The 26,133-nt window shown below is 37.3% G+C and overlaps 6 protein-coding genes and 1 long non-coding RNA gene across 7 annotated transcripts; 6 read left to right on the top strand and 1 right to left on the bottom strand.

Annotated features, from left to right (window-relative positions):
- Positions 1-1,646: 1,646 nt before the first annotated feature.
- Positions 1,647-15,054, top strand: LOC115422380 (P2Y purinoceptor 1-like). The gene is made up of 3 exons (XM_030138690.1): positions 1,647-2,684; positions 3,004-3,005; positions 15,020-15,054. Exon 1 carries the CDS (start codon positions 1,659-1,661, stop codon positions 2,667-2,669), a length of 1,011 nt encoding a protein of 336 aa, XP_029994550.1. The 5' UTR covers positions 1,647-1,658; the 3' UTR covers positions 2,670-2,684; positions 3,004-3,005; positions 15,020-15,054.
- LOC115422387 (uncharacterized) lies at positions 4,274-4,619 on the bottom strand. The gene is made up of 2 exons (XR_003935839.1): positions 4,579-4,619; positions 4,274-4,435 (listed from the first exon to the last, which is right to left on the bottom strand). It is a non-coding gene; the product is annotated as an uncharacterized LOC115422387 (long non-coding RNA).
- LOC115422382 (P2Y purinoceptor 1-like) lies at positions 12,307-13,861 on the top strand. Its single transcript, XM_030138692.1, has one exon. The coding sequence runs from the start codon at positions 12,459-12,461 to the stop codon at positions 13,461-13,463; it is 1,005 nt and encodes a 334-aa protein (XP_029994552.1). The 5' UTR covers positions 12,307-12,458; the 3' UTR covers positions 13,464-13,861.
- LOC115422121 (P2Y purinoceptor 1-like) lies at positions 13,973-16,031 on the top strand. The gene is made up of 2 exons (XM_030138196.1): positions 13,973-15,345; positions 16,013-16,031. Exons 1-2 carry the CDS (start codon positions 14,786-14,788, stop codon positions 16,029-16,031), a joined length of 579 nt encoding a protein of 192 aa, XP_029994056.1. The 5' UTR covers positions 13,973-14,785.
- Positions 16,032-18,658: 2,627 nt separating this feature from the next.
- LOC115422381 (P2Y purinoceptor 1-like) lies at positions 18,659-20,187 on the top strand. The gene has a single exon (XM_030138691.1). It carries the CDS (start codon positions 18,845-18,847, stop codon positions 19,850-19,852), a length of 1,008 nt encoding a protein of 335 aa, XP_029994551.1. The 5' UTR covers positions 18,659-18,844; the 3' UTR covers positions 19,853-20,187.
- Positions 20,188-20,580: 393 nt separating this feature from the next.
- On the top strand, positions 20,581-22,112 carry LOC115422383 (P2Y purinoceptor 1-like). Its single transcript, XM_030138693.1, has one exon. The coding sequence runs from the start codon at positions 20,632-20,634 to the stop codon at positions 21,616-21,618; it is 987 nt and encodes a 328-aa protein (XP_029994553.1). The 5' UTR covers positions 20,581-20,631; the 3' UTR covers positions 21,619-22,112.
- Positions 22,113-22,866: 754 nt separating this feature from the next.
- On the top strand, positions 22,867-24,031 carry LOC115422379 (P2Y purinoceptor 1-like). The gene has a single exon (XM_030138689.1). The coding sequence runs from the start codon at positions 22,874-22,876 to the stop codon at positions 23,897-23,899; it is 1,026 nt and encodes a 341-aa protein (XP_029994549.1). The 5' UTR covers positions 22,867-22,873; the 3' UTR covers positions 23,900-24,031.
- Positions 24,032-26,133: the final 2,102 nt, after the last annotated feature.

Consider the following 26,133-nt stretch of genomic DNA (forward strand, 5'->3'; position numbering starts at 1 on the left):
TGATCAGTGGCCCCCCCCGTGGGCCCCCCCACCCCCGATCACCACCAAAATTTAATCATTTCTTCCTTATCCCATTTCCAACAAACCCTGAAAATTTCATCCAAATCTGTCCATAACTTTTTGAGTTATGTTGCACACTAATGGACAGACAAACAAACAAACAAACAAACAGACAAACAAACCCTGGCAAAAACATAACCTCCTTGGCGGAGGTAAATATCATCAACTCACTGTTGATGCACAAGAGGATGTGGTAAACAACGCCTTACCGGAACACTGTTTATTCTGAAAACTGTTAATGCAGAGAAAGCTTGTAACTAAATCAGAGGGAACCTGCAATGTTGAACAAAGTGATTAGATTAAACTAAACAGACTTTTGACAGTAAACCCAAGATACAGGATGGTGTATCATCTTTTGCACTATATCAGAGGAATCAGAAAAAGAAAAGGTATGTTTATGACAAAACTGTAATGAATAACGTCAGTGTAAAACTGATGAGCTGATATTCTGAATATCTAAGTAAGTAAGTAAGTAAGTAAGTAAGTTTTATTTATAGAGCACTTTTCACAGACAGAGTCACAAAGTGCTTTATCAATTCAAATCGGAATCAAATTAAGTTTACAGAGACCCAACAGAATCCTTCAGGAGCAAACACTTGTGATTGGTGACAGTGGCGAGGAAAAACTTCCCTTTAACGGGCAGAAACCTCGAGCAGACCCAGACTCCTGAAGGATGGCTGTCTGCCTTGACCAGTTGGGGTTAAAGAGAGAGAGAGTAAAGGAGGAGAAAAGAGAGAGCGATAGAGATATAGAGAGACTGGGGGGGAGGGGGGGATGACACATAGAGTACGTTATGATGAATACATAGAGTGTAATCAGTTTGTGGTGGCCCTGGGTCAGGTGGGAGACTAAAAAGCCTTTTTGAACAGGAGGGTTTTGAGGTGTTTCTTAAAGCTCTCTACAGAGTCCATGGACCGTAGGTGTAGAGGCAGGTCATTCCATAGACGTGGTGCCACAGCTTTAAAAGACCTGTCACCGCATGTGCTAAAACAGGTGCGTGGAACCATCAGCAGGTGCTGTCCTGAAGACCTCAAACTACGAGTCGAGCTGTAGGGCTGGATCAGGGAAGCAATGTATGCAGGGGCCTGGCCATGTAGGGCCCGGAAAGTTAGCACAAGAATTTTGAAATGAAGACGATATAGAACAGGGAGCCAGGGATCTATTTGTAAAACTAGAAGCACTCGGAGAGCGCAGACCTCCGCCAAGGCTGATCAGTGCCCCCCCCCCCGTGGGCCCCCCCACCCCCGATCACCACCAAAATTTAATCATTTCTTCCTTATCCCATTTCCAACAAACCCTGAAAATTTCATCCAAATCTGTCCATAACTTTTTGAGTTATGTTGCACACTAACGGACAGACAAACAAACAAACAAACAGACAAACAAACAAACAAACAAACCCTGGCAAAAACATAACCTCCTTGGCGGAGGTAATAAAAATTGCTGTTCGCAGATCAGTTCATGTCTTCGTAGGGGTCTATTTCCTGTTTATATGCAGGTGCATGAATAAAAGTAGTGAAGTGAAAAAAAAAAGTAGTGAAGTGTAGAGGTTAAAACAGGAAGCCTGCTCAGTCGTTATGATTTTGATCCCAGAACAGATGCACTGCTCCAGCACATTCTGCTTTACAGACGACAGAATGAATAACACAGCCTGTCCTCGTATCAGCTTTGACTTCAGCAGCAGATTTCTGCCTCCTGTTTACATCTTAGTGTTCATCATTGGTCTGGTGGCTAATGGATGGGGACTGAAGACTTTGCTGCAAAACTGGAAGAAACTGGGAAACGTCAACGTGTTTGTTTTCAACCTTGGACTTACAGATGTTTTGTACCTGCTCACTCTGCCATTTCTTGTGGTGTACTACTTTATGGAGAGTAAATGGATCTTTGGAGACACATTCTGCAAGATAACAAGATTCTGCTTCAACCTGAATTTATACGGCAGCATCGGGTTTCTTACCTGTATCAGTGTGTACAGGTACTTGGCCATCGTCCATCCCATGAAGGTGATGGGACGACTGAGTGTCACACACTCGGTGGTTATTTCAGTCCTGGTTTGGCTGCTGGTGGGTATTCAAAGTCTTCCAGACATGTTCTTCACCAAAACATATAGAAACAAACCTGGGAAATGTTATGACACCACCTCCACGTTCTACGTTGAGGATTATCTGAAATATAGTCTTGGATGGACATTGACTGGGTTTTGTATCCCACTCCTCATCACACTGGGCTGTTATGGACATGTGATTGTGACTCTGTGCCGGAAAGACAGTATTGACAAGGTACTGAAAAGGAAATGCTTGAGGTTGTTGTTCATCTTGGTTGTTCTCTTTTCGGTTTGTTACATCCCCTATCATGTACTGAAGAACCTCAACCTCTGGTCTAGAGTTTTATCTAAAAGGAGGACATGTCGTGGATGGTTTAACGGAGTCTACATTGCTCATCAGATAAGTCGTGGCCTCGTGTGTCTGAACAGTGCTCTGAACCCTCTGGTTTACCTTCATGGAAGTGAAAATGTTTCTGTTCAGCTCAGAAAACTGTTTCAGCAAGCACAACAAGCTGTTTTGCGGAAATCCTCCACCAACGTCCCTGCTCAAATGTCTCTGGTGTAGGCAGCCTAGTACTATGTGAGTACTATTAAATTAAAGCAGAATTAATTTATATAAATAAAATTCAGTAACTGTACTGGATTTAATGTGTTCACATTGAAAAATAGCAAAAATAAGTAGAAACTGAGAACAGTGGGTGGAGAGCATGTGGTTGTAGTTGTGGTTAGTGCTGCACGAGCTCGCTATTGTCTCATAACTGAAAGTAGACAATGCATGTGTGTAAATAAACACAAAGGAAATAGTTCAATCATTGACTGCCACTGTAAGATAAAACTCATAGTTGATTTTAATAAACTAAACAAAAGCAAATGAAAAATAGAGATATAAATCTAAACAGATGTTTACACTGTACTGCAATCTGTAAACATGCCAATATACAGTATGATAAACAAGTAAATTGTGTGCCTTTCTCTTATTACCTCCGCCAAGGAGGTTATGTTTTTGCCAGGGTTTGTTTGTTTGTTTGTTTGTCTGTTTGTTTGTTTGTCTGTCCGTTAGTGTGCAACATAACTCAAAAAGCTATGGACAGATTTGGATGAAATTTTCAGGGTTTGTTGGAAATGGGATAAGGAAGAAATGATTAAATTTTGGTGGTGATCGGGGGTGGGGGGGCCACTGATCAGCCTTGGCGGAGGTCTGCGCTCTCCGAGTGCTTCTAGTTTAATCATGGCATCTGTCTGCCCTTGTATAAAAAATTTGCTCAGAGACAGTGACAAGGTTCGAACAACAGGAAGACTTCTCTAACAGATCATCATTCAAGACATCAGAGCCATTTTACATATAATAATAATAATAATAATAATAATAATAATAATAATAATAATAATAATAATAATAATAATAACGGATGCATTTTTATGGGCTTTTCAAGGCACCCAAAGCGCTTTGCATTAGTGAATAGAATAGAATAGAATAGAATAGAATAGAATAGAATAGAATAGAATAGAATAGAATAGAATAGAACAGCCTTTATTGTCATTGTGTGTACAGTGGCACACAATCATACAAGACAATATACAGAATAAAAAACATCTCTTGTCCTTGTGTCAGCTTTGACTTCAGGGGCAGATTCCTGTCCTCTTTACATCTTAGCGTTCATCATTGGTCTGGTGGCTAATGGATAGGGACTGAAGTCTCTGCTGCTAAACTGGAAGAAACTGGGAAAAGTCAGTGTGTTTGTTTTCAACCTTGGACTTACAGATGTTTTGTACCTGCTCACTGTTCCGTTTCTTGTGGTGTACCACTTTATGGAGAGGACCTGGATTTTTGGAGACACATTCTGCAAGATAACAAGATTCTGCTTCAACCTGAATTTATACGGCAGTATCGGGTCAGTTCTAACATTCATGGTTTGGCTTTGAGTTTTCACATCTTGCTTATCATGTGATGACAAACCTCAACCTCTGGTCTAGAATTTTATCAAACAAAAGGACATGTCGTGGATGGTTTAACAGAGTCTACATCACTCATCAGAAAAGCTGTGTCCTTGTGAGTCTGAACAGAGCTCTGAACACTCTGGTTTACCTTCATGGAAGTGAAAGTTTTCCAGCTCAGAATAGAAATCTGCCTCAGCAAACAGATGTTCAGTTGTTCAGTTTGGTCACACACAGACTGATCTCATGAAATTGCTTTGTATGTCACATCAGTTCTTATGGCATTTGGTGTACTATACATACGCATGTTCATCCTTTTGCGTGGTATTCAAAGCCATTTGATTGAGTGTCAGTTTACACCAAGATCTCCGGTTTACATATCCGTAACCACTAACCCTAACCCTAATCCTACCCCTACCCCTAACCCTACCCTAACCCTAACCGCTAACCTTAACCCAAATCTAACCCTACCCCTACCCCTAACCCCAAGCCCTAACCCTAACTCTAACCCTAACCTTAAACCTAACCCTAACCCTAACCACTAATTGCGTGGTAATTCACGCTGCATGAACATACACACGCAAAGCTTATAATGTGTACAGAAAACACGCCAGTTAAAAAAGTGCCGTGTTTATTTACAAAATTAAAATGATCAATGCACAAATTATGACTCAGTACAGTGTGTGTGTGTGTGTGTGTGTGTGTGTGTGAATCTGTGTGTGAATCTGTGTGTGAGGTAAAAATATTAATTTGTTGTATTCTGGAGAATTTATATGCATAAATGTATGCATTTCTGTATTGGTTTATGATGGGGGGGGGGTTAATTTATTTTGTAAAGGAGAGACACCCAAAGTACTAAAAGAAAAATCTGAGATCCAAACTTACAAAATATTTCCATAAACTCTTATGACATCTACATTTATGAACAGAGCGTTAAGTCTAAATGGATATGAAGGGTATTTCATTATAGAAGTATATCATAAGCAGTGTAATGTTAAGTGCCTTGATGTGTTATGATGAAATTGCTCTGAATAATGAAATCTGTGTCTGAAATTAACTTTACAGATGAAAGCACAGGTCAAGAATACGGTGACCTCTCAGAAAAAACAATTGACTTTTCTGAATAAAAACCCTCTTCTTCTTTAATGTCCGTTATTTGGGGAACAAATACATGCGTTGTAAATACTGAGGTGGACGCATCCCCCCATAATCTGCACTTATCAAAACTTGAAAAAATGTTGGTAGAATGTAGGTATGATTCTAATTTGTTTATGAGCAAACTTTTGTTTTCACATGCAGAGTGAACAAATGGTTATAACATGTTTCACAGTTTAGTTACTTTCTATGGTTATATTTGAGATACATGGGCTATAATCATCCTGAGTGACATACTGAGCTAAAAACACTTTATATCATCGCATCTACCCACCATGGGAAATTACATGCTGTACATTTTAGAGATAAAAGCAGTTTATGATGATAAAAGAAAGCAGAAAGCACACTGATGGCATTTCCGCCTTCAAGCTGAGCACAGGAACACTCAAACCCTGCTCTGTACAGCTGTGCTTTTAAACATTATGTTTATCATCGTAGTTCTATTTTGTTACCCTCCTTCAATTGTCACAGCTAAAATAATTTTGTACCAGTAATTTTGGAACCTGCCACTGTCACGTAGGCATTTGTAAAAACAGTAAAATTCCTGCAACATTTACATCTCTGTGACTCATTTTTATAGAGACAGTTAAGTTACTAAATGAAACCCTTACGTCATGTAAGTATTAGTCAAGTTTCTAAATAACAAAAATGAAATTTTTATGTGGAAACTGTAACTGCCCCGGGTCCTTTCTGGTACAAATATTAACTGTGTTTCACCAGAATTAAAACAAGAAAAATCTGCTTCAGTGTAGCTTCTCTAAATTATATAAATACTTCTAAGGCACCGATTACATCACTGGGATTTGGGGAATTTGAGATGACTTCTCTATATGTTTCTCCATAAATCTGCTGCAGAGGCATGGTGCTTGAATATCATGGCCAAAGTAAAACCCTAATACCAGACCAGGTGTGTTGATTTTTTCTTGTTTTACTCCTGGATGAAGCTGAAGATCATCCATAAATTAGAGCCACCCACTGGCCCCATGGGTGTGTAAACCCCATGCTATCCTGTCAGTCATCTTCGCCCCTTGTCATCACATCACCCAGTGGCAGATGGCCCAAATGGGGTGTGGGGCCACCACTCCCACTTACAGATACATAAAAAATGTAATAGTCATCAACAGTAAAAAATGATTAATTTTTTGCAAAAATGTTGGATTTTTTTTGTTAAGTAGAATTTTTGTCCTGTGTCCCGTAGTTCACGTCATCATTTTTTGAGGTTGTATTTAACCATGTTTAATTCATTTCTATGTGAATTTGTTCACTTTTTGATTGCAAGCTTGGCCAAGCAGATAGACACCATAGACTTTATGATCTGCAATTCTGAAACTTAAAGATGTTGCAACAGGGTGTGATGTCATGTTTGTTTTGTGGAAGCAAGTGGCCAAGGTGGTGAAGAACTGGAGCTCAGTAAAAACACTGAAAACATCAATTAACAGTGTAATAATAAACCCCATGAAGGCATTTGGACACTTTTAACACATGTAACACATACAGTTGTGTTAAATGACAGTAATGCCAAAGTCATTAAACAGACAAACACACTAATAACAGCTAACTGAGCTTATTAGCAGGCTATTTAACACGCCATATAATTCAATATAAATTATTGCTAACATCAGGCTAAGTTACATCATTTATCATATTTACATGCTGCTAAACTTCTTGTCATACTCCTCTGATGGTCCTGTTAGTCTGATTCTTTAAAGACAACTATGGCAGAGAGGCCTGCCAGAGACACAAAAGGGTTTATGCAGTGAACAAGACCAGTGAACGCCTCATTTGACAGTGAAACTAATGCATGTAAAGAACAAACATTATAGAAGACACAGACGGTGCTCAGCTGTCAATCACAGCGGTTACTCCCTCCACAATGCAGAACTAGTTGATGTTGGATCATCTAAATGGGGAATTATATCAAAATTTACCCCCTGTACAATTGTTACAGAAGAGGACATGAACCCCTTTTGCACCAGAATGTTAACATGTTTAATTCTGTAATAAAACTGACCATTTTAACATGAGGGTCTGGGGGCCTGACTCCATTCTGGACACAGCCCCTTGTGGACATTCCAGTTATAGCAGAGTAGGACCCCTCCTCATTGACTTTACCTTTCAGCCCTTTATGATGCCACTTGATGTGACTCTGAAAACATTTCCCAACAAGTGATCTACAACAATACGTTCTTTGGAAGATTAAAGATTGACCTCAAGGTGTAGAACTGGTGCCCCATAAGCCAGTCAGAATCATTTTTATTTTCTGTGATGTGATTGGATGTTTTTTTCTGAGTTGCCGCATCATCTTCAATGACATACAGATACTTTCAAGACTCCAGACTGAATATAAAGCAACAACTACCCAGCTCCAAATGTCACAGTGGACACATGTTCATTTAGTTGCCTCATTTAGACCTGTTCACTTTTTATCTGTTTTTTTTTTTTTTTTTTTTTTTTTTTTGTAAAAGGCTTCTGACAGGTCAACATGAACACCATTAGCTGACTGAAACACTGAAATATAAAATATTTAGCTCTACTTACAGCCTTACAGCTGATTTGTTTTGTGTGTCTTACATTCTTCCAGTCTTGTTTAGTATGAGCTGGGGATACTTTAAAGCTTTTTCGTTTATGGTATTGTTAAGTTTGTTTGTTTTCTTTCTTATTGTTAGAGATCTGGATTTCAATAAAATTTAAAATCAAGCAATTCTATTCTTATTACTACCTGACATACTGTAATACCATCATTCTACTTTGTATGTAAATATGTATATAGCCCCTAGACTTTTATCACTTGTTACTATTATTATTTTTTGTTTTGTTGTGTTTTTTGCTTTACTTTTATCCTGTTGCTGCCTTTACCAGGGAATTTCTCTCTTGTGGGATCAATAAAGTTTCTTCCAAGCTAATCTAAGTCACAACATGTCACAATGTTATCTATTTATATCTTTTTTCCCCCTATTTATAGACATCATTAATCACCTTTGACTAGGTACAATGATAACATACTGATCCTCAGTTACACTTTATCAAGAATAAATTGTCACAATCATTTAATGAGAAGAGGTAAAAAAAAATGTATTCCAACTTTATGGGGAACAGCAGATGTTACTTTTAAATATAAAATTTACCACCAGAGGGAGACTGGACCAGAGGTTGCACTAGACATTTTTATTGTCCGTCATTTTGACGGACAGGGTCGTAAAAATTCCGTCATAACATATTATTATCCGTCATTTCAAATTTTTATTTTTTAATGATAAAGATATGTTTAGTAGTATTTAATGTTCAAAAACATTTCAATGATGCAGCAACTGTAGTTGCTGCTGGCTGATAAACCAACGTGATATCACGACTCGCATAATTATATACGCCACTTATAATTGGTGTGTTATACACTGAGGGTTAGGGTTCAGGTTATATGAACTAGAGATCTACGCACAAATTATGCCATCAAATAACACATGAAAGGTAGAAAATGCGTACATATAGCACACCAAATGCCACTGGCGTATTCCTTGCTTTTCCGTCATCCTCCACCGCATCCGTCCTTCTTTTTTCACCGCGTTTATTAATGACATCGGATTTAACTGGGCTTTCTAAAATAACTAAGGAGACTCGGCTGTCTTCACAGTTTGCGCTAGAGAAGTAGCATCTAATTTTGGCTAAAGTCAGCTAAACAACGACCCAAAACTGGACACTGACTGATTAATGTTCACATTGGCACCAATTGGACAGGGGGTCTACTACAGGTGGACTAACGGTGAGTCATGTGACTGCAGTACCGCTGTTGTATTCAGTGGAGTTGTGAACAGTGCTGCTGTTGGTTCTATACAGGTGGATGCTGTTATGGACTGTTTGATGCCTTGTTAAGAGACAGACAGACCAGCGATTCTGCGAACAGGTTCTGTTCACAGTGTTGTGTGAAAACTTTCTTTGGTAGTATGAGACTGGTGTGTGTGTGTGTGTGTGTGTGTGTGTGTGTGTGTGTGTGTGTGTGTGCTCCTTTAAGTGCGAGAGCGGTGTGTGGCGCGTGCGTGTGCGTATGGTGTGAGTGGTCGAGCAAGGTGAGGGAGCGGCAGTTTTGAGTATGAGTGTGTCAGAGGACAGAAGGAAAAAGTGTACAAACATCGATATACTGTGCATAAATAAAAGCTGCTGTCTTCCACTACTGGCAAGGGAGTTAACCCGACATCGGCCCTGGAGGAAATCTGCCCTGTGCTTGCTGACTAAGGTCGGACGAGCCGAGCAGGAGAGGTTAACAGTAGATTACCCTCAGTATTTGAATCTGTCAAAATGACGGACGGCCTTCAGAATTTTCCGTCATTTAAAAAAAAAAATCCGTCAATGACGGAATATTTTCGGTTAACGCGACCTCTGGACTGCACCCGTGTTGTGAACTGAAAAACACCCAAACTGCTTCTGTAATTAGACCACAAATGCTTACATGTATTTATTTATTTATTTATCTGTTTATTTATTACCACCATGAATGTACTTTGTTTCTGTTATTCACTCATATTCTGGTTAAATAATGCAAATACTGTTAAATGAGTTTATTATAATTTGATACAGATGTTGCACCCTCAAAATGAACATCCAGAAACATGTCCATCTTTGTTTTGCAACTTTTATTATCAAAAAAAAAAAAAAGAGAGAAAAACATCCCAGTTCACCACAAGCACATTTATATTACTTTGTGTTCAGCCTGAATACATTACGTTTTCATCAGTCCCTTTATAATTTTTTTCTTATGGTTACAGTGTTCTTCTTAAAGGGTAAGTACAACAACTTTTCTCCCTTCAGAAATAAGGTAAGTAATGCTTTTAACCATTTTAACAATAAGACATGAAATGAATTCCATTCTTATTTAAAGTGAATTATTTTAACTTGGCACTATGATATCAAACCAACAAGAAATGTGAAATTATGAACTCAGTATGTTTCAGTGCGCTACATAGGCCTATTGTTTATTGTCTTGGTTTGAAGTTTAAAGACAGGAGTGAGTACTTCAAACTATGTTAAATTATTAATGAGAAATGGGGGTGGGATAAAATAAGTTTTCTTCTTCCCATTCCTTTTCGAGCATAAATTAGAGTATTTGAAATATTGTACCTGCATGTATTCTGGTGATTGTATTTGTTGTATACAGGTCATTTGTGTTGTAAATGCTTACTCATTCAGAATAAATAAATAAAAGAAGTGAAATGAATGAAAATTATTTTAAAGTACCTTTATTCTACCAAGACCATCCTAGTGATGATAAACAGCAGCACAATGAACCAGTTTACAATCAAACATACATTATGCACAGACATCATGTGAACAACAAGAGAAATATAAAATGTTGGTAGCTAAAAGGAAAAATATCCACAGCCAGACGTTCCTGCCTCCATGTCCTATAAAATCCCTATAAAAGTGTTCAATGACACCAGCTCCTAAGGTTTCTGATCATGTTGTAATTGATTCCCAGCAGAAGGAGCAGCAGAGTTTAAAGTTATTTTTCCCCACTTCAAATGAGGAGTTAAGTGCCTTGCTCAAGGGCCACTAATTTCCTGTTTCCTGTTTCCAATTCCCTGCTGGTCCAGGGAACTGAACCAGCACCCCTTTGGTCATAAGCTGATTCTTCAACATTCTAGGCCTCAGATGCCCCTAATTGCTCTTTTCGCAGTTGTTGCATATGGTGTGAAAGACATATGTGAACTATCTATCAGTTATCCAGTTTTTTATGGTTCCTAGGAAAGTGAAACCAAAATGGCTTTTAAGACATTGGGGAATTTTGTTTTTCAGGTTTGCTACATGCCTCTACCTGCATGCTGATGCTGGAAAATATTTCACAGGAAATTCAGTAAAAACGTATAGCACATGATGAGTCACTGATTTATTTCGCAAGTGAAGCTAAAGTTTGCACAGTGTGATCTGTTCAGAGGGAACCGTTGGCATGCATGTTTTTGTTAAGAAGATGAAGCCAAGGTTTCACATTCTTTTTTCAAATTAACTAATTTTAGCAGCACTAGATAATATATACTTTCTAATAATATTACACTTTTTTTTTTTTGCACTTAAATGCGTAGTTTTTAATTACTTTAACCTCCTGAGACGCAGGAAAGTCAAAGGTTTGGCTTTTTTACATTAAATAATTGTCTTGATTGGAAACAACATGATGCAACAGTTTTTTCAGATGCATATATATTTTCTTTTTTTAGGGATGTCAAAATTGACGTGTTAACAAGGATTAATCCATCATCATGATTAATTAGATAAAAAAATTTTTTTAACACAATTAATCCATCTGCAGTGGAAAAATGACTCTGAATGTCTCTGGCAATGCATTTCAGGCAGTTTGTCCAAATAGAGTTACCGTCACACATGAACAAATGGGCAGTTGATCCAAAAGTGGCAGGCAGCAGAACCAACCCATAAAGATGGAAGACACTAAACAGCATGTTGGCCCTCTGGATGAAAACTTTAGTACAAAAAAACCCAAGACGGACCAGTTGTTTCAAGTTGTTCTGTTGAAACTGTTGAAGGTGTTTAATAAACACGTCAAGTACATATATATTCCCTTCTTTCTTGAGTCTGTTTGCTCATGCAATATGAAACGTGATTAATGTAGATTAGAAATTAATGATATTTATTTGTGATTAATCAAAATTAATCCACAGCAACCCTGTGATTAATCTGATTAAAAATTTTAATCGTTTGAAAGCACTACTTTTTTCTTTTATGGAATGTCCTTTGCAGTGGACCCTTTTTTTCTTTTTCTTTTCTTTTTTTTTTTTTTTTAAAGTAAAACTATGAAACCCTTGCCCCTACAGAGGCTGTCTTTCTGTTTTCTTTGTGCCATTTTCTTCCTCTGGGAGAAATATCAGCTGTATGTTGTGTGTCTTATCACTGTGCCTGCCTCTTAGAATCAGCAGACACTGGTGAACATTTCTGCTGGAAAATTTATGCTGACACCTACATTTCACAACTTTCTTTTCCTCTGTGGTCAGGCTGAATTTAATGTGGTGGGCAGTAATTTAGGAGGAGTTTATAATGAGTCACATACTAGTTATCATGTAGTTGGACTAAGTAACACTTTAAATACAGAGGGTGTTTTCATTCCACCACCTCACTCTTACAGATCGCATGATAGATTTCCAGGTGATCCCAACTTCATTTGGAAAAACATCTCAAGAGGAAGCTTTCTTCAGAATTATTTCCTCATTTTTTTTTCACCAGTCAGGTCACTAGAGAATCAGTGAAACACAGATTTTATGGAGACAGAATGAATAGCACAGCTTGTCCTCGTATTAGCTTTGACTTTTCAGGCAGATTTCTGCCTCCTGTTTACATCTTAGTGTTCATCATTGGTCTGGTGGCTAATGGATGGGGACTGAAGACTTTACTGCGAAACTGGACAAAACTCAAGATTATCAACGTGTTTGTTTTCAACCTTGGACTTACAGATGTTTTGTATCTGCTCACTCTTCCATTTCTTGTGATGTACCACTTTATGAAGAATACATGGTTTTTCGGAGACACATTCTGCAAGATAACAAGATTCTGCTTCAACCTGAATTTATACGGCAGCATCGGGTTTCTTACTTGTATCAGTGTGTACAGGTACTTGGCCATCGTCCATCCAGTCAGAGTAATGGGAAGATTAACTCTGACCCACTCGGTGGTTATTTCAGTCCTGGTTTGGCTTTTGGTGGGTGTTCAAAGTCTTCCCGACATGTTCTTCACCAAAACATCAACAAACATGACTAAATGTTATGACACCACCTCTGATGTCTATGTTGAGGATTATCTGAAATACAGTCTTGGATGGACATTGACTGGGTTTTGTATCCCACTCCTCATCACACTGGGCTGTTATGGACATGTGATTTTAACTCTCTACCGGACAAATTCTACTGACAAGGTAATGAAACAGAGAAGTTTAAAGCTGCTGCTCATCTTGATCATTCTCTTCTCTGTTTGTTACATCCCCTATCACATATTGAAGAACCTCAACCTCTGGTCTAGAGTTTTACAAAAAAGGAGTACGTGTCGTGGATGGTTTAACACAGTCTACATCACTCATCAGATAAGTCGTGGCCTGGCGAGTCTGAACAGTGCTCTGAACCCTCTGGTTTACCTTCATGGAAGTGAAGATGTTCTTGCTCACCTCAGAAAACTGCTTCGACAATCTCGTGAGAGGATCAACCTGAGGTTTTCATCGACCTCTGGCGCTGCCCATGTGGCAAAAATTACAGATGAAGATCAACCCAGGACAAATATGGTTTAAAACATCTGAAGATGTCCATGATATGATATAACTTTTTTCTGTTGTCAGCCATTTGCTATTACCTGTTGCTATTACTTGCCAATATTTTATGTTATGGTGTGAACATGCACTTGAGCTTTACAGTATTTTTTCAAAATGTTGTTATTATTACAGTGAATCTGTGGATCATAGACGTCAGTAACTGAAAATTAAATATGTTAAGATTATGCACATTTCACTGTAAGCATAGTTATGTTTTCCTGTACGTGTGTCATTGTGTATTTATGTTACATGTTACCACATAACTTGGATTGATTATATAATAAACTTACAAAAATGTCTTAACCCATAAAGACCCAAGCAGCCACTGGCGACCAAAACCATTTACTGATCTAAACTGTTTAATACCTGTTGATCCACTAATCCTATCAATACATGTAAATAATTGGTGCAAAATACAGTTTGTCATCTTTTCATGGTCATCAGATATGACCCATTTGGACGTTCAGAGGCTCCATAGTTACTGTGGACACACTGTCATCTTCTACAACACTAATTCACCAGTAAAACCCATGGAGTTGGATCAACGACAGTGGATGGGCACACTTGTTTGCATGTTCACGTATTAGTATTTTTGCTGAAAAAGTCACTTTTTCTTCAGTTTTCTCTGTTTCTCATATAATAACCCTCAAATTTAATCTGAGCTTTTATCAACATCTACATGATCAGTGAATTAAATTTGAGAAAATACACGATTTACACTGAAAAAATGCTAAATAAGGAGGATAATATTACAATAAATGGTGATAAATCACTTAACAAAAGGTTAAATGGAGAGCAAAAATCATTTTCTCTACATTCACAAAAGTAGCACTGGGTCTTTATGGGTTAATAGTCTATTTTGATTATTGATGAAAAAAGGCTTGTATTTGTGTGTTTTTTCTGTAATGTCAAATCTCTACCACCAGAGAGAGTCTGTAGCATTTCTTTGAGGGAAAGTGTCTACATTTATCCAAACGGTGTGTTTTCTCATACCTCCTTTACTAGATCATGCATTTATTTTGTGTTGTCATATACATGCACATTAGTTCTTAATTAAACATTCAGCTTCAGATGTGATAAACTGACATCATTATACTTTAAGGCTCTTTACTTGACAGAAGAATGAATAGGATTTGTGGACAAACCAAAATACAGACGTATCTGCATTTCTACTGAAATTTTGCACGAGTTTATCTTTCATCTCAAAGGTTCCGTTGTGAGTGGGGCTTCAAACGAGAAGTCCTATTTGTCATTTTTTTCTATCATGACAGACACAGTTTAGTCTTTCACTTCTCAGAAAAATGAATAACACAGCCTGTCCTCGTGCCAACTTTGACTTCACCAGCAGATTTCTGCCTCCTGTTTATATCTTAGTGTTCATCATTGGTCTGGTGGCTAATGGATGGGGACAGAAGACTTTGTTGCAAAACTGGAAGAAATTGGGAAACGTCAATGTGTTTGTTTTCAACCTCAGACTTACAGATGTTTTGTACCTGCTCACTCTGCCATATCTTGTGGTGTACTACTTTATGGAGAGTACATGGATCTTCGGAGACACATTCTGCAAGATAACAAGATTCTGCTTCAACCTGAATTTAAACGGCAGTATCGGGTTTCTTACTTGTATCAGTGTGTACAGGTACTTGGCCATCGTCCATCCCATGAAGGTGATGGGACGACTGAGTGTCACACACTCTGTGGTTATTTCAGTCATGGTTTGGCTGTTGGTGAGTGTTCAAAGTCTTCCAGACATGTTCTTCACCAAAACATATGGAAACAAACCTGGGAAATGTTATGAAACCACCTCTAAGTACAACGTTGAGGATTATCTGAAATACAGTCTTGGATGGACATTGACTGGGTTTTGTTTTTTGCATTACTTTTATCCTGCTGCTGCCTTAACCAGGGAATTTCTCTCTTGTGGGATCAATAAAGTTTCTTCCAATCTAATCTAAGTCACAACATGGCGCAATGTTATGTATTTATATCTTTTTTTCCCCCTATTTATACACATCATTAATCACCTTTGACTAGGTACAAGAGTAAATTGTCACAATCATTTCATGAGAAGAGGTAAAAAAAAATGTATTCCAACTTTATGGGGAACGGCAGATGTTACTTTTAAATATAACATTTACCACCAGAGGGAGACTGGACCCGTGTTGTGAACTGAAAAACACCCAAACTGCTTCTGTAATTAGACCACAAATGCTTACATTTATTTATTTATTTATCTGTTTATTTATTACCACCATGAATGTACTTTGTTTCTGTTATTCACTCATATTCTGGTTAAATAATGCAAATACTGTTAAATGAGTTTATTATAATTTGATACAGATGTTGCACCCTCAAAATGAACATCCAGAAACATGTCCATCTTTCTTTTGCAACTTTTATTATCAAAAAAAAAAAAAAAAAAGAAAAACATCCCAGTTCACCACAAGCACATTTATATTACTTTGTGTTCAGCCTGAATACATTACGTTTTCATCAGTCCCTTTATAATTTTTTTCTTATGGTTACAGTGTTCTTCTTAAAGGGTAAGTACAACAACTTTTCTCCCTTCAGAAATAAGGTAAGTAATGCTTTTAACCATTTTAACAATAAGACATGAAATGAATTCCATTCTTATTTAAAGTGAATTATTTTAACTTGGCACTATGATATCAAACCAACAAGAAATGTGAAATTATGAACTCAGTATGTTTCAGTGCGCTACATAGGCCTATTGTTTATTGTCTTGGTTTGAAGTTTAAAGACAGGAGTGAGTACTTCAAACTATGTTAAATTATTAATGAGAAATGGGGGTGGGATAAAATAAGTTTTCTTCTTCCCATTCCTTTTCGAGCATAAATTAGAGTATTTGAAATATTGTACCTGCATGTATTCTGGTGATTGTATTTGTTGTATACAGGTCATTTGTGTTGTAAATGCTTACTCATTCAGAATAAATAAATAAAAGAAGTGAAATGAATGAAAATTATTTTAAAGTACCTTTATTCTACCAAGACCATCCTAGTGATGATAAACAGCAGCACAATGAACCAGTTTACAATCAAACATACATTATGCACAGACATCATGTGAACAACAAGAGAAATATAAAATGTTGGTAGCTAAAAGGAAAAATATCCACAGCCAGACGTTCCTGCCTCCATGTCCTATAAAATCCCTATAAAAGTGTTCAATGACACCAGCTCCTAAGGTTTCTGATCATGTTGTAATTGATTCCCAGCAGAAGGAGCAGCAGAGTTTAAAGTTATTTTTCCCCACTTCAAATGAGGAGTTAAGTGCCTTGCTCAAGGGCCACTAATTTCCTGTTTCCTGTTTCCAATTCCCTGCTGGTCCAGGGAACTGAACCAGCACCCCTTTGGTCATAAGCTGATTCTTCAACATTCTAGGCCTCAGATGCCCCTAATTGCTCTTTTCGCAGTTGTTGCATATGGTGTGAAAGACATATGTGAACTATCTATCAGTTATCCAGTTTTTTATGGTTCTTAGGAAAGTGAAACCAAAATGGCTTTTAAGACATTGGGGAATTTTGTTTTTCAGGTTTGCTACATGCCTCTAACTGCATGCTGATGCTGGAAAATATTTTACAGGAAATTCAGTAAAAACGTATAGCTCATGATGAGTCACTGATTTATTTCGCAAGTGAAGCTAAAGTTTGCACAGTGTGATCTGTTCAGAGGGAACCGTTGGCATGCATGTTTTTGTTAAGAAGATGAAGCCAAGGTTTCACATTCTTTTTTCAAATTAACTAATTTTAGCAGCACTAGATAATATATACTTTCTAATAATATTACACGTTGTATTTTTTATTTTTTTTTGCACTTAAATGCATAGTTTTTAATTACTTTAACCTCCTGAGACGCAGGAAAGTCAAAGGTTTGGCTTTTTTACATTAAATAATTGTCTTGATTGGAAACAACATGATGCAACAGTTTTTTCAGATGCATATATATTTTCTTTTTTTTAGGGATGTCAAAATTAACGTGTTAACAAGGATTAATCCATCATCATGATTAATCACATAAAAATTTTTTTTAACACAATTAATCCATCTGCAGTGGAAAAATGACTCTGAACGTCTCTGGCAATGCATTTCAGGCAGTTTGTCCAAATAGAGTTACCATCACACATGAACAAATGGGCAGTTGATCCAAAAGTGGCAGGCAGCAGAACCAACCCATAAAGATGGAAGACACTAAACAGCACGTTGGCCCTCTGGATGAAAACTTTAGTACAAAAAAACCCAAGACGGACCAGTTGTTTCAAGTTGTTCTGTTGAAACTGTTGAAGGTGTTTAATAAACACGTTAAGTACATATATATTCCCTTCTTTCTTGAGTCTGTTTGCTCATGCAATATGAAACGTGATTAATGTAGATTAGAAATTAATGATATTTATTTGTGATTAATCAAAATTAATCCACAGCAACCCTGTGATTAATCTGATTAAAAATTTTAATCGTTTGAAAGCACTACTTTTTTCTTTTATGGAATGTCCTTTGCAGTGGACCCTTTTTTTCTTTTTTTTTTTCTTTTTCTTTTTCTTTTTCTTTTTTTTTTCTTTTTTTTTAAAAGTAAAACTATGAAACCCTTGCCCCTACAGAGGATAAAAATGCATTGCTGGGTCTCAGGGGGTTAAATCTTTCTTAAAAGCAATTTACACAGATGAAAAACTGAAGATTGCGATCTTTCATTACACTGAAAAAAGATCATGATGAGGTGAAAAGATTAGGTTTGGGCAAAATGTTCATGATAACATCATGACTTTTCCATTTATATCACATAAAGGTTGAAACTGTACTTTTGTCTCTTGGTTTGTTTTGTTTGCATTTTTAAATATATTAGATGCAGTTGGAATCCCAGTATTTGGCTATTACACATCTTAAACTGCACGTACAGGCTGTCTTTCTGTTTTCTTTGTGCCATTTTCTTCCTCTGGGTGAAATATCAGCTGTATGTTGTGTGTCTTATCACTGTGCCTGCCTCTTAGAATCAGCAGACACTGGTGAACATTTCCGCTGGAAAATTTATGCTGACACCTACATTTCACAACTTTCTTTTCCTCTGTGGTCAGGCTGAATTTAATGTGGTGGGGAGTAATTTAGGAGGAGTTTAGAATAAGTCACATACTAGTTATCATGTAGTTGGACTAAGTAACACTTTAAATACAGAGGGTGTTTTCATTCCACCACCTCACTCTTACAGATCGCATGACAGATTTCCAGGTGATCCCAACTTCATTTGGAAAAACATCTCAAGAGGAAGCTTTCTTCAGAATTATTTCCTCATTTTTTTTCACCAGTCAGGTCACTAGAGAATCAGTGAAACAGATTTTATGGAGACAGAATGAATAGCACAGCTTGTCCTCGTATTAGCTTTGACTTTTCAGGCAGATTTCTGCCTCCTGTTTACATCTTAGTGTTCATCATTGGTCTGGTGGCTAATGGATGGGGACTGAAGACTTTACTGCGAAACTGGACAAAACTCAAGATTATCAACATGTTTGTTTTCAACCTTGGACTTACAGATGTTTTGTATCTGCTCACTCTTCCATTTCTTGTGACGTACCACTTTATGGAGAGTACTTGGATCTTCGGAGACACATTCTGCAAGATAACAAGATTCTGCTTCAACCTGAATTTATACGGCAGCATTGGGTTTCTTACTTGTATCAGTGTGTACAGGTACTTGGCCATCGTCCATCCAGTCAGAGTAATGGGAAGATTAACTCTGACCCACTCGGTGGTTATTTCAGTCCTGGTTTGGCTTTTGGTGGGTGTTCAAAGTCTTCCCGACATGTTCTTCACCAAAACATATGGAAGCAAACCTGGGAAATGTTTTGAAACCACCTCTAAGTCCTATGTTGAGGATTATCTGAAATACAGTCTTGGATGGACATTGACTGGGTTTTGTATCCCACTCCTCATCACACTGGGCTGTTATGGACATGTGATTTTAACTCTCTACCGGACAAATTCTACTGACAAGGTAATGAAACAGAGAAGTTTAAAGCTGCTGCTCATCTTGATCATTCTCTTCTCTGTTTGTTACATCCCCTATCACATATTGAAGAACCTCAACCTCTGGTCTAGAGTTTTACAAAAAAGGAGGACATGTCGTGGATGGTTTAACACAGTCTACATCGCTCATCAGATAAGTCGTGGCCTGGCGAGTCTGAACAGTGCTCTGAACCCTCTGGTTTACCTTCATGGAAGTGAAGATGTTCCTGCTCACCTCAGAAAACTGCTTCGACAATCTCGTGAGAGGATCAACCTGAGGTTTTCATCGACCTCTGGCGCTGCCCCTGTGGCAAAAATTACAGATGAAGATCAACCCAGGACAAATATGGTTTAAAACATCTGAAGGTATCCATGATATGATATAACTTTTTTCTGTTGTCAGCCATTTGTTATTACCTGTTGCTATTACTTGCCAATATTTTATGTTATGGTGTGAACATGCACTTGAGCTTTACAGTATTTTTTCAAAATGTTGTTATTATTACAGTGAATCTGTGGATCACAGACGTCAGTAACTGAAAATTAAATATGTTAAGATTATGCACATTTCACTGTAAGCATAGTTATGTTTTCCTGTACGTGTGACATTGTGTATTTATGTTACATGTTACCACATAACTTGGATTGATTATATAATAAACTTACAAAAATGTCTTAATTGTCTGTTTTGATTATTGAGGAAAAAAGGCTTGTATTTGTGTGTTTTTTCTGTAATGTCAAGTCTCTACCACCAGAGAGAGTCTGTAGCATTTCTTTGAGGGAAAGTGTCTACATTTATGCAAACGGTGTGTTTTCTCACACCTCCTTTACTAGATCATGCATTTATTTTGTGTTGTCATATACATGCACATTAGTTCTTAATTAAACATTCAGCTTTAGATGTGACAAAACTGACATCATTACACATTAAGGCTCTTTACTTGACAGAAGAATGAATAGGATTTGTGGACAAACCAAAATACAGACGTATCTGCATTTCTACTGAAATTTTGCGCATGAGTTTATCTTTCATCTCAAAGGTTCCGTTGTGAGTGGGGCTTCAAACGGGAAGTCCTATTTGTCATTTTTTTTCTATCATGACAGACACAGTTTAGTCTTTCACTTCTCAGAAAAATGAATAACACAGCCTGTCCTCGTGCTAACTTTGACTTCAGCAGCAGATTTCTGCCTCCTGTTTACATCTTAGTGTTCATCATTGGTCTGGTGGCTAATGGATGGGGACTGAAGACTTTGTTGCAAAACTGGAAGAAATTGGGAAACGTCAATGTGTTTGTTTTCAACCTCGGACTTACAGATGTTTTGTACCTGCTCACTCTACCATATCTTGTGGTGTACCACTTTATGAAGAGTACATGGATCTTTGGAGACACATTCTGCAAGATAACAAGATTCTGCTTCAACCTGAATTTATACAGCAGCATCGGGTTTCTTACTTGTATCAGTGTGTACAGGTACTTGGCCATCGTCCATCCCATGAAGGTGATGGGACGACTGAGTGTCACACACTCTGTGGTTATTTCAGTCATGGTTTGGCTGCTGGTGAGTGTTCAAAGTCTTCCAGACATGTTCTTCACCAAAACATATGGAAACAAACCTGGGAAATGTTATGAAACCACCTCCACGTTCTACGTTGAGGATTATCTGAAATACAGTCTTGGATGGACATTGACTGGGTTTTGTATCCCACTCCTCATCACACTGGGCTGTTATGGACATGTGATTGTGACTCTGTACCGGAAAGAAAACATTGACAAGGTACTGAAAAGGAAATGTTTGAGGTTGTTGTTCATCTTGGTTGTTCTCTTCTCTGTTTGTTACATCCCCTATCATGTACTGAAGAACCTCAACCTCTGGTCTAGAGTTTTACAAAAAAGAAGGACATGTTGTAGATGGTTTAACGGAGTCTACATCGCTCATCAGATAAGTCGTGGCCTTGTGAGTCTGAACAGTGCTCTGAACCCTCTGGTTTACCTTCATGGAAGTGAAGATGTTCCTGCTCAGCTCAGACAACAGCTCGAGGAGGCCGGTCAGATGTTAAGGCGTCTCTATTTTTCCAGCTTTGGTAGAGTGACTGTATCACAAAGTAATGAAGATATTTAAAACAAGCAATGTTTGGTAAAAGTTGCTCAAACACTCCCAGTAACAATCTGTCTGTTTCCTAATGGTTCTAAAGACCCATTTCCTCACCTGAAAGAGACAAAAGTATCAGTCTGGAGCCACAAGTAATATTTTAGAATAACCTCAACCTCAGGTTTGGTCAAAAATACGAATATGCTGTCAGTGTTTGAATGAAACCATATGTCTGAGACCCGGGCTTCTGTCATTTGTTATTAGGTCTTTTTTAATCCATGTGTTATTCTTACTTTTGTTATGAAACAGTGACACACAGTGGACCATGAAAGTCACACATTAAAAATCTAACTTAAAAGAGAAATGACTTCTTTTAATGTGAAAATGTGCATTTATTTATTACAGGATTGTCTCTGAAACTACATAATATCACTGCTTTATTGCTTGTGCTTGTGTTGGCTTTTTATCTGTAAAGTTAAATTTCCACCACTGCAGACAGTCTGTAATAAAGAGTCTCAAGCTGAGTATGATTTGGAGAAAAAACACTGCTGTATGATTATTGTCTACGCACCTTAAGCAGAGAATGACATTCCAACATGCCCACACTATGTAGCAATGAGTCTAGATTTAGAATCTTCAATCATAATCCCTTTATTATTTCCTCATAGATAAGTAGTAAGTTATTAGGAAGAAGCATAGTTGAGCAGTAACTTGCATTTTTGATTTAATACAAATAAATCCACAAAAGCATATAGTATTTTTGCATTCACCGTACAGTTGTATGTTTGCATCATTTACAAGGCACTGGACGACATATAGCATTAGAGTTCCTGCAACATTATACTCAAATAATGTCACGAAATATCATGAACTCACTCAAAAAGTACTACAAGGTGCTGTAAAGAACATCTTACTGAAACCTGAACTGACTTTTTGACAGATCTTGATTGTGACAAGTTTCCTGTCAGCACAAAGCATGTCAGAATATTTCAATTAAACTTTGGAAACTTTTCAGAGGCAATTAAAGATAAAAGTTGGTACATAATCTGTTACACATTCAATACCAGAGTAATCCTAAAAAGACAAGCTAGATTCAATACAGTATAAAACTGATGAGCTGACACTAAATATCTATTTGTGAAATATGAATCACTATTTTCAGATCAGATCATGTCTTCGTAGGGGTATATTTCCTGTGCATGTGTAAGTGCATAAATAAAAATAGTGAGGGTAGAGGTTAACACAGGAAGCCTGCTCATTCATTTTGATTTTGACCCCAGAACAGATGCACTGCTCCAGTACATTCTGCTTTACAGACGACAGAATGAATAACACAGCTTGTCCTCGTATCAGCTTTGACTTCACCAGCAGATTTCTGCTTCCTGTTTACATCTTAGTGTTCATCATTGGTCTTGTGGCTAATGGATGGGGACTGAAGACTTTGCTGCGAAACTGGACAAAACTCAAGATCATCAACGTGTTTGTTTTCAACCTTGGACTTACAGATGTTTTGTACCTGCTCACTCTTCCATTTCTTGTGATGTACCACTTTATGGACAATACCTGGATCTTTGGAGACACATTCTGCAAGATAACAAGATTCTGCTTCAACCTGAATTTATACGGCAGCATCGGGTTTCTTACTTGTATCAGTGTGTACAGGTACTTGGCCGTCGTCCATCCCATGAAGGTGATGGGACGACTGACTGTCGCACACTCTGTGGTTATTTCAGTCCTGGTTTGGCTGTTGGTGAGTGTTCAAAGTCTTCCAGACATGTTCTTCACCAAAACATATAGAAACAAACCTGGGAAATGTTATGAAACCACCTCCACGTTCTATGTTGAGGATTATCTGAAATACAGTCTTGGGTGGACATTGACTGGGTTTTGTATCCCACTCCTCATCACACTGGGCTGTTATGGACATGTGATTGTGACTCTGGGATGTAAAAAAAGAAATAACAAGGCATTGAAATGGAAAAGCTTGAGGTTGTTGTTCATCTTGGTTGTTCTCTTCTCTGTTTGCTACATCCCCTATCATGTACTGAAGAACCTCAACCTCTGGTCTAGAGTTTTATCTAAAAGAAGGACATGTCGTGGATGGTTTAACGGAGTCTACATCGCTCATCAGATAAGTCGTGGCCTCGTGAGTCTGAACAGTGCTCTGAACCCTCTGGTTTACCTTCATGGAAGTGAAGATGTTCCTGCTCAGCTCAGAAAACTACTTAGAGATTTTTGTCAGATGATAAATTTGAGGGTTTCACCAAAATCTGGCCCTGCCCCTGCAGCAAAAGTCACAGAAGAAGTTTGACCTAAGAGAAACATTTTTAAATGAACATATCTGAAGATGTCGAATAATCCATTTTGTCAGTTGACGTTGGTATTATTTTTTCAAAATCCATTTGTTATTATTAGTTTTGTTGTGAAACTGTGAAACACAGTGGATAATTAAAGTTGCTTATTAAAAATTCATCTAAATAGAGAAAGTATTATGTGTATGATTTCTGTATATGTACAATTGTACATTTATGACATTATTTTAATTGATTACATGGTAAATTCACTGAAACATCATAATAGGGCATTTTTATTGGTGAAAAAAACTTGTATATGGAGTGTTTTTTTTCTGTAATGTAAAACCTCCACCATCTTTGAGAGTCTGTAACATTTATCTGTGTGAGTAAAAAAGTGCCTGCATTTTACAAAAACTATGTGCTTTTTTACATTTCATTGACAAGCTCACGCTCCTTAAGTTGTGTCCAGTAATCGGATCATAGTGGGAGATACACATGGGAGTTCTTACTGAAGCATTCAATGTCAGATTAAGTAATTTTATGTTTGCACCAGTATACTGAATTTTATATGAAAGGTTTTTGTAACAGCTCTTCACTGTGCTACGTGTCTTTCATGCTTGGTTTAGAAATTGCGACTGTGTAACTGCAACACAAAGTACCGATGATGCTTTAAAAGGTAACTGTTTAATGCTAATTTTTGTGTTCAAACAGCTTTAGCCTCTTCAAATGTTTTGTACTTGTTTATAATATTAATATATGCATGTGTGTAAAAACCACGTCTTATTTTGAATTAAAGACAGTAAATGTTAACCAGAATTATATTTTTATTTTTGTGTACAGATACATAATACAAAACTCTTTTATAAAACTTGTCTAATATGCAAAAATGAAAATTGCATACATTTTTGCACATTTTTTGTCTGCAGAAAAGACAAAAACACAGTTCAGCACATATAGATGTGGCACTGCAGATTTTCAATATTTTTAGTTCCTACAAGTTCCAGACACAGTAGTTATTCACAGTAGATTATTAAATTTCTTTTGCTTATTATCACATTTCTATCCACAGTCTGTTGGACTAATAAGACTTCTTGCAGAAAAAATAAACTAATGGTGACAATAGACAAAAGACAGTGACAGGTAACAGAGTAATGACAAGTATTTACATCCAGACATCAATAGTACAGATGTGTGCTGAGGCTGTGCCCATACATCTACGATGTCAGATGTTGACTGAGGATAGAATGCTTTCAAGCGGGAAGTCCTATTTCAGCAAACCGTCTGAGATTTTCCTTTTTTCTCTCATAAATGAGATCACCGACAGAGTGCAAGATTTGTCTTTACTCCTTTCAGACGACAGAATGAATTACACAGCTTGTCCTTGTATCAGCTTTGACTTCACCAGCAGTTAATGTAAAAATGTGCATTTATTTATTACAGGATTGTCTCTGAAACTACATAATATCACTGCTTTATTGCTTGTGCTTGTGTTGGCTTTTTATCTGTAAAGTTAAATTTCCACCACTGCAGACAGTCTGTAATAAAGAGTCTCAAACTGAGTATGATTTGGAGAAAAAACACTGCTGTATGATTATTGTTTACGCAAATTAAACAGAGAATGACATTCCAACATGCCCACACTATGTAGCAGTGAGTCTAGATTATGAATCTTCAATCATAATCCCTTTATTATTTCCTCATAGATAAGTAGTAAGTTATTAGGAAGAAGCATAGTTGAGCAGTAACTTGCATTTTTGATTTAATACAAATAAATCCACAAAAGCATATAGTATTTTTGCATTCACCGTACAGTTGTATGTTTGCATCATTTACAAGGCACTGGAGGATATACAGCATTAGAGTTCCTGCAACATTATACTCAAATAATGTCATGAAATATCATGAACTCACTCAAAAAGTACTACAAGGTGCTGTAAAGAACATCTTACTGAAACCTGAACTGACTTTTTGACAGATCTTGATTGTGACAAGTTTCCTGTCAGCACAAAGCATGTCAGAATATTTCAATTAAACTTTGGAAACTTTTCAGAGGCAATTAAAGATAAAAGATGGTACATAATTTGTTACACATTCAGTACCAGAGTAATCATAAAAAGACAAGCTAGATTCAATAAAGTATAAAACGGATGAGCTGACACTCTAAATATCTATTTGTAAAATATGAATCACTATTTCCAGATCAGATCATGTCTTCGTAGGGGTATATTTCCTGTGCATGTGTAAGTGCATG

This window comes from Sphaeramia orbicularis, chromosome 7 (assembly GCF_902148855.1).
Source record: "Sphaeramia orbicularis chromosome 7, fSphaOr1.1, whole genome shotgun sequence".
Lineage (NCBI taxonomy): Eukaryota > Metazoa > Chordata > Actinopteri > Kurtiformes > Apogonidae > Sphaeramia > Sphaeramia orbicularis.